Below are 8174 nucleotides of genomic sequence, written 5' to 3'. Positions count from 1 at the left end.
GAAAGTCGTGTGTGTGTGTGTGTGTGTGTGTGTGTGTGTGTGTGTGTGTGTGTATTAGTAGCTTAGTCGTGTCTGGCTCTTTGAAAGTCATGTTTATAGGTAATTTGAAGAGGATTGAGACTGCACTGTTTTCGTTCTGTGGTATAAGTGGGTGCTTCAGGTTTGCAGCCGTGGTGCTTTGAGCACGTGAGAAAGCCGGTCTGGCAGGGGCCCTCCTGGAAGCCTTTCCTGACCCTTGTCTCCTCCTCAGAGCCCCTGTTGCCGTCGGAGTCGCCGCCATGTCGACAGCTGAGATGCTGGCCTCGGGTCTGAAGGGAAGGGGCTTCTGTGTGCTCCACAGCTACCAGGACCACTTGTGGTGGGCTCAGTCTTTCTTCTGTTCTATGGGGAAGCTGGGTGGGTGCAGAGAGCCCAGGGCCTGGGTTCAGAAGTGAGGGTTTTGGTCTCTGTCATGTCCTCAGTTGCTGGGCAGACATTAATTTCCCCGCTCAACGTGAAGAAAAGACTTTTTTCCTTTTTAGAGAGGAAATTACAGAGAACTGTAATTATTTTCTAGGTAAATTATTCTCTCAGCGCAGCGATGTCTTTAGTTTTATAGCACCGGTCCATCTGGCCTTCTCTGCCGTGTACATTCAGGCATCTTCTGGCCCCATGACGAGGGCTCAGAAGTTCTCACGTCTGAATCCAAATCAAAGCAGAGTAGCTCCCCAGGCTCCCGGGTGATAATCTGGTTACTGTTATGTTGTTTAAGTTTTACATTTTGGATCTCCTCATGACAGAAGTTGCCCTTTCTCACTGTTACCTTTGCTCTCTGGAACTGTATCAGAGCTTATTTTCTGGTTATTTTCTTGTCCTTCAACCAAAATAGTAAATAGGGCTCTTCTCAAAAGCAGCGTACCCGGTCCTTTGGCCAAGTGTTGTGGCCTTTTGGTATAGATTTACCCGTGACATTTTTAGTCAGTCTTCGAGTTACTCATTTTACAAGTATCAGCCAGACCCTGCTTTGCTGGAGGTACAGCCTCATCTGTCTGGGTCTCAGCAGATGTTTGCAGGCTGCTTACTCACGAGCTTCCAGTTCCTTGTTTTCTGTCAGTGTGAGAAATTAAGATCTTGTTGTCTGAATCGTTTTGTGAGCAGCTGCCTCATCTCCCATCCTCCCACTTTTTGAAAATACTCTCAGTATTTACATGATCAGAATCGCCTGAACGTGCCCTCTGGCCTCACGGTCAGCCTCATTAAAAGCCTTGCTGCAGCTGTTAGTAAACTTAGTTTGACTTGCATAATCTTAGTTAAGGTAAAGCTTTTTGGGTGTACCATCCTGTCTTCAGAAGGCTTAATGGCATAGAACCATTGTCATCTCTACTCTGCAGGTTAGGGTGTTTTTTTTTTAATTGAGGTATAGTTGATTTCCAGTGTGTTACTTTCAGGTGTACAGCAAAGTGGTTTTAGTGAGCACTAGTATATCTAGCGATTCCAGATACAGATATGTACATGCATCTTCTTTTTCAAAGTCTTTTCCATTAAAGTTTATTATAAGATACTGAATATAGTTACCGTGCTCTCCAACAGGTCCTTGTCATTTATCTGTTTTGGATTGCATTCTGGTTTAACACAGAAGGTTTTGTAATACACCTTGGGTTTGTATTTCACCACTGGTACTACAGATGCATTTGCAATCTTAATTTTGTTATTTAATTCAAAGTGGTTTTATTTTTAACTCATATGAAGGGAATACTTTTGGAGGCGGGGGGCTTCTATGTAAATATATTTTCTTTAATTTTTCTCTGTCCCTGAATTCCTGTTAATATTATTAGTATTCCTTTGGGATAAGGAGGAGGCAAGAATTCCTCTCCCCATTTCAGACATGAGGAAACTGAGGCATGGGACTTCTCTGGGCTCAGAATTGAAAACAGAGTTGAGACGCACGCCCAGGCTCTCTGGCTGCTCCCGGACACCCCTGCCTGTGACTCTCATTCTCCCTGGACCCCCGCTGGCCCCCTGACCAGGGTTGGAGAGTCTGGTGGCCGCCGCTCAGTGTTTCTGACATGAGGTTTTTGCAGGCGATCTGGAGACAAATCCAGTCCACCGTCCATTGCCCCACTGGCTCTGGATCCCCCGGATCTCAGTGAAGGAAAGGGATGTGTCAAAGCTGACACTGCCCTGCAGGGTGACATGAGGCAGCTGACCCTGGAGGAGGAGGTCCAGCAGAGGTGTGAGGAGAAGTCCCCATCAGAAGCCACGGAAGACCCCGGCCCTGGGGGCCTGCACGTGGACCCCATGGACAGCAAGACCCTTCAGGGTATAGCTCTGGGGGTGGAAGGTCCGCTCTCCCGGTGCAGGAGGTTGACGTGTGCTGTGCTGCTTCTGACCAGGCCTCTGGGGGGGAGGGAGACACCCTGGCTTTGGTCAGGGAGGTGCCCAGCGCTTTGCTGTCTCACCTCGGAGTCTTTCCCACATGAGTCACGTTTCCCCGGATCTCTGTGGGCCCAGCTGCACAGCCGGTCAGGGTTTCTCCAGCTCTGACTTCTCTGTCAGAGAAGCGTTGAGTCTGGCCAGGTGGGACCCTGAGACCTGCTGCCTCCTCTGGGGTCAGCCCTCTGCGGAGGCTCCATGTTCTGGAGAGTCTAGGTGCTTTGGCGCCGGGCAGCAGGCTCCCTCAGAACCCGGGGGTGAGGAGAGGGTGTCATCGCGCAGGGCTCTACATCCCTCCGGAAGGATGAGGTTCTCCTGTTCTCCTTGCAGAGCAAATGGACGAGCTGCTGCAGACGTGCTTCTTGCATGCTTTGAAGTGCTACGTCAGAAAGGCTGACCTCCCTTTGCTCACCAGCACTCTCCTGGGCAGCCACATGTTCTCCTGCTGGTACGGAGGGTCTTGGGGGTGGGAGGCAGGGGGGCCCTCTCCTGCTCCTCAGTGGTCATATGGGACATGGCCGACGGGGGGGGGTTGTCTGAGGAGCATGATGTGGAAAGCGGGATGTGGAGGGTTCATCTGGCAGATACTGAGTTTTAAAAGCTTAAATGTGAGCCAGTGAAAGGATGCTGAGGAAATGAGGCTAAAATTCCCAAGGTGCTCTGAGCCCCGCCTCTGCTCTGGTGAAGCTGGGCTGTCTCGCAAATTGGGCAGTATGTCCCGTCCAGGAAGTGTCCTGGGGCAGCCTGCTTGTCTGAAAGTCCAATCCCCTCATGCTTTTCTGAAGGTGGGCTGGATGAGCTTGTATCAGAAGGAAGAGTTGGTGTGAACCTCCCACCGTAGCCCCAAATGCAAGCCACCAGCAGAGGGAGTATTATTATGTGTGGATTACTTCTGGACTTTGAAGCTGGGCGCGCAAGCCAGCTCCCCAGGGTGTTGAAACAGGGTGGATTTGAACCTGTAACCAGGCTTCTTAGCGCCCTCATTCCCAACACTTGTAAGGTTGCCATCAAGATGAAATAGCCTGACATTTCAAAAGCAACTAGTGAATATTACCATGTCAGGAGATTTGCTTATTGATTTTCACCCTAAGTCTGACCTTCTTTCTTTTTGAGAATTTTGCTCTTTTTTTTTTTTTTAAATGATTTTAAGGTGAATCTCTTCCTCTTCATGTGAGCTTCTTTAAGGCATTGTATACAAGCGTGAGATCTGGAGTGTGTGGCAGGATACTTGGTAATTTGTCCTGACCTTGCTGGGTTGCAAGTAACTGGGAAAAGGGATCCTGGAATATTCTCTAGGATAGAGGTACTTAACCTGGGATGGGTTCTAGAAAGGATCCCTATGAATCCAAACTGCTATTGCTTATCACATATTCAGAGAAGATGTACGTTCTAAGGAGCCTTCATTAGGGACTTCTCCTCCAGAACTAATAGCTGCGGGGTAGAGGCTCCAAGCTTTTTCGATAAAGAGTCAGATAGTAATTATTTTAGGCCCTACAGTCTCTCCTACAGCTGTGCACGTCTGCCACTGTGGCCTTGATGCAGCCGTAGATGGTAGATGAACGGGTGTTGCCGGATTTGGTCTGCAGGATGTAGTTTGCCAAATCCTGTAGTTTGCCTAACCCTGGCTGCCACAGTGAGCTTGGTGTTAGAAAGACTCACCTGGAGGTGAAACTTCTGAGGACACAGAAGATCGTCTAGTTTGAGAGGAATCTAAAATTGTATCCAGTACAGTAGCCATGAGCCATATGTGGCTATTTAAAATTAAACGAAATTTAAAATGTATTTCCTCAGTCACATTAGTCACATTTCAAGTGCTTAATATCCACATGTGGCCTGTGGCCACCACGTTGATAGCAGAGAACATTCCCTCTTCACAGGAAGGTGTGTTGGACAGCAAGGGTCTAGAGTGTCTGAAGTCTTTACCTCTTTCTGATGCTGCCACCAAGTAGAAAGTTCTGGAACAGCGGCCTCTTCCCAAGCATCCTGGAGGAAGGCTGAGGAAACGGCCTCCTCTCAGCGTCAGGCAGGTCTCACCCTACTGCTTTGTTAGCTTAACTTGCCTTTTCCATCTGCCATCAGCCCCGAAGGACGACAACTGGACATAAAGAAGTCAAGCTACAAAAAGGTAAGTGGGTCCCTTCTCTGCACGCCCGCACAGGGAGCTGTGTAGGGCATTCATGGCGTGAGCTGGTTGACGTGGGGAAGCCCTGTCTGAGGGCTGATGCTAGAGTTAAGCTTTTTGATTCCAGGTATAGTGGGGTAAGAAAGCTCTCCCGGGGCTGAGGCAGTTGGGTGGGCACCCACTCCTCTCTCTCCCTCCCAGCCCTTTATACCCAGTCTGAGTTCCGAAGGGCTTCACCCGTTAGTCCCCAGCCCTCAGGACGAGGACAGGGACTGTCCCACGTCCCCCCCAGGCCCTGCCTGGATCGGCGTCCGGCACATTGTAGGCGCTCAGCGCGTGTGCGGAGTCGATGAGGCCCCCTACCGCTGGCGCTCTCTCCCTTAGCTCTCTAAGTTCCTGCAGCACATGCAGCAGGAGCAGATTATACAGGTGCAGGAGCTGAGCAAAGGGGTGGAGAGCATTGTGGCCGTGGACTGGAAGCACCCGAGGTGAGTGCCGGGGGCCTGCTCACCGCAGCTCAGCTGGCCCCGGGGCACCTGGGCCAGGACTGTGGAGCTCGGAGACACTAGTATAAAATGTGTTTTTTCTTTCCTTCTGCTGGGTTTCAGGATCACATCTTTCGTCATACCCGAGCCCTCCCCGACCTCCCAGACAATCCAGGAGGGTAGCAGGGAACAGCCCTATCACCCTCCAGATATAAAACCCCTCTACTGTGTCCCAGCCAGCATGACCCTGCTCTTCCAGGAGTCTGGCCACAAGTGAGTTTTCAGAGAGCAGCCCTTCTCTTGCCTGCTTGGTGTTCTGGCCTATAACCCTCTCAGCCTGAGTAGTGCTCTTCTGTGACTGGCAAAACCTGCTCTGCCCTCTCCTCCCCCTCCCCTCAGACCCAGCTTCAAGCCTCCTTCCCCTGGGCAGGGTCTCCGGACTCAGTGAGCGAGAGAGTAGGTCTCTCACTTTTCTACCTGTGACGAGTCTTCACGGCCCTGCGGGCCTCAGGCAGGAGAAGGGAAGAATGCAGAGCTCGAGAAGCCGAGGACAGCGCCCTGCTGAGCAGGGAGTGAGTCTTGCTGTTTGCGGTTTGTCCCCCAGCACAGCCTGAGTAACCTCCTGGTCGCTTCTCACCCAGGAAAGGGAGTGTCCTGGAGGGCAGTGAGGTCCGAACATTCGTCATCAACTACGCCAAGAAAAATGACCTGGTGGATGCAGACAACAAAAAGTGAGTGGATGAGGAGGAGGGCTTGCCCTGTGTCTTTCCACACTCACCTTCAGCAGATGTGGGGGGTGGCTGGGAGGGCGGGGTGCAAGGGATCTCAGCCTTCTAGAAATAATGAAGGCCGGTGGTTTCTAAACCACAGGCTGTGGACAGTGAGAGTTGTAGCTAGGGTAGTCAGATCCATATACACCATCCACACTGACTGCAGCCTGAAGAAGCATCATCTCATATGTATCTTGGGGTTTCCCTGGTGATTCAGTGGTGAAGAATCCACCAGCTGGTGCAGGACACCCAGGTTCGATCCCTGGGTCGGGAAGATCCCCTGGAGGAGGAAATGGCAACCCACTCCAGTATTCTTGCCTGGGAAATCCCACGGACAGAGACTTCTGGCAGCCTGCAGTCCGTAGGGTTGCAAAGGAGTTGGGTATGACTTAGTGACTAAACAACAAGAGTGACCTGAACATGTGTATCTGCCGTTGACTGTCAAATGCAGGTGCTATTGTGAGGAACAAAAGGCAAACTTCAGAAAATTTTACCAAAGCCATCTTAGCTTTATGGTGTTCTCTATTTTCCTAGTAGGTGGATACAGAAGGTAAACCACTAAATGAGTGTGCCATTAATTTTTTTGTTGTTGTTAATTACAAAAGACACCCTCGTGATCCAAAAGTTGGGAACTACTGGCTTCATCATGGTTAGTTAATAACATAATTGAGCCAGGGATCCCAGTGTTCGCATTTTTTTCCCCATACCACTTTGCCATCCACTGCCTACTTCTCCTTTATTCTAGGAAAGCCTGTGTACCTCCCATCCAGAGAATACGTTGCATCCTGGACTGTGAACCCCTAAATGGTTCCAATAATCCTGGTTGACTGTGAACAACACATGAGAGACGAATCCTGGGGCTACTTATTGCTTCTTGTTTCCCTTTAGTCTCGTGAAATTGGATCCCATCCTCTGTGACTGCATCTTAGAGAAGGATGAACAGCACACAGTCACGAAGCTTCCGTGGGACAGTCTCCTGGGCAGGTAGTGGGGATTGGCAGCCCCTCTCCAGCATTGCCATCCCTTCCCCTTGACGTCTGTCGCATCGGACGTCAGGATCGTCACTGTCATCGTCTCTTCCGTCCCATAGTTCACACTGTGTCAGTCTGCATAAACACAGGCATGGGTAATTCTGATGTGGAGGGTCTTTGGGAAGATTTGGGCCAACACAATATAGAAGAGAAGGAGAGAGGAAAAGAACATTAATTGAAAGTAAGAACTTCAAAAAGAGAAACAAAAAGAAAGTGGGAGTGGGGGATGGGGATTGTCTTAAAGTCAGTCTTTTCAAAGGAAGGATTCTTATACCTTTTGTTTTCCATGGAACCAAAACCGAAAATAATTTATATCAGGAGTTAGCAAGCTATTGCCTGTGGGCCACATCTGGCCTGCTACCTGTTTTTGTGAATAAGGTCTTATTGGTGCACAGCCACACCCATTTGTTTACATAATATCTACTCTGTGTTCTTGCTAAATGGCAACGTGGAGTAATTTCAACAGAGACCATATGGCTGTTAAAGCCTAAAATATTTACCATCTGGCTTTTTATAGAAAAAGTTTGTCTCTCCCAATATATATGCTAGCAAAAGAAAATCTGGTTAGACAAAAGGTAGAAATTCCTTTTGGTAAAGGCGTCTAGAAAAGGTACGTGATTGGAACCTGTCAGCAATGCGAAGTTGTGCTTTATCCGGCTGGGTAAGGTAGAGTCTTGAGACAGAAATCTGCCACAAGGCTGCTGGGCAGATTTTCAGAAGGCCAGACCTGTGGACAGTTTCCAGGGGCTCATCTCAGATGTCCCCTTCCCTGAGTTGGTGGGTCTCCACTGCAGCTGCATGTTGGGGAGCTTAACAGTTATCTTCCTTGAGAGCCTTCTTGTAGCACAGAGAACTCCACTCGGTGCTCTGCGGTGGCCTAAGTGGGAAGGAGGTCCAAAACGGCGGAGATGCTTGTATTCGCATGGCTGATTCAGTTTGCTGTGCTGCTGAAACCGACTCAGCAGTGTAAAGCAGTTACAGTAGCAGTGTTTAAAAAAATGGATCTTCATGATCAGAGTTTCTGACTCAGTTGGTCTGGGGTGGAGCTCCCTAGTTGATTTGCATGATTCCACTCTGCAGCCAGAGGCGAGCCACTGCCTGCAAGATCGGCTTCCATCTAGCCGCCCGCTGGGTGTGAGCTGTGAGGAAATGGCTTCTGCTGGCTTTATCAGCCTCCAACTCGTTAACTCCCATTTCAGATGTTTGGAAAAATTGCAGCCTGCCTATCAAGTGACCTTTCCGGGACAGGAGCCCATTGTGAAGAAAGGCAGGATCTGCCCAATTGACATCACCCTAGCACAGAAAGCTTCCAACAAAAAGGTAATTTTTAAGAGATAACAATGTTTGAAGATGG

At 49.6% G+C, this 8174-nt stretch overlaps 1 protein-coding gene across 3 annotated transcripts in view; it reads left to right on the top strand.

Moving 5' to 3' along the window:
- Positions 1 to 8174, top strand: part of EIF2D (eukaryotic translation initiation factor 2D) — a 21836-nt gene that overhangs the window by 6363 nt on the left and 7299 nt on the right. For 2 of the 3 annotated variants that reach the window (XM_010854202.1, XM_010854203.1), the window contains exons 5-13: positions 251 to 358; positions 2061 to 2299; positions 2743 to 2860; positions 4492 to 4537; positions 4919 to 5022; positions 5143 to 5292; positions 5661 to 5750; positions 6678 to 6773; positions 8020 to 8140. In XM_010854202.1, the coding sequence (XP_010852504.1) occupies positions 251 to 358; positions 2061 to 2299; positions 2743 to 2860; positions 4492 to 4537; positions 4919 to 5022; positions 5143 to 5292; positions 5661 to 5750; positions 6678 to 6773; positions 8020 to 8140 (1072 nt within the window). Of the gene's footprint in view, positions 1 to 250; positions 359 to 2060; positions 2300 to 2742; positions 2861 to 4491; positions 4538 to 4918; positions 5023 to 5142; positions 5293 to 5660; positions 5751 to 6677; positions 6774 to 8019; positions 8171 to 8174 lie in introns of all 3 variants that reach the window. The other variant, XM_010854204.1, reaches the window with a different exon arrangement.

Source organism: Bison bison, unplaced genomic scaffold (genome assembly GCF_000754665.1).
Source record: "Bison bison bison isolate TAMUID 2011002044 unplaced genomic scaffold, Bison_UMD1.0 scf7180017864338, whole genome shotgun sequence".
Lineage (NCBI taxonomy): Eukaryota > Metazoa > Chordata > Mammalia > Artiodactyla > Bovidae > Bison > Bison bison.
This window is presented reverse-complemented; position numbering and strand designations above follow the sequence as displayed.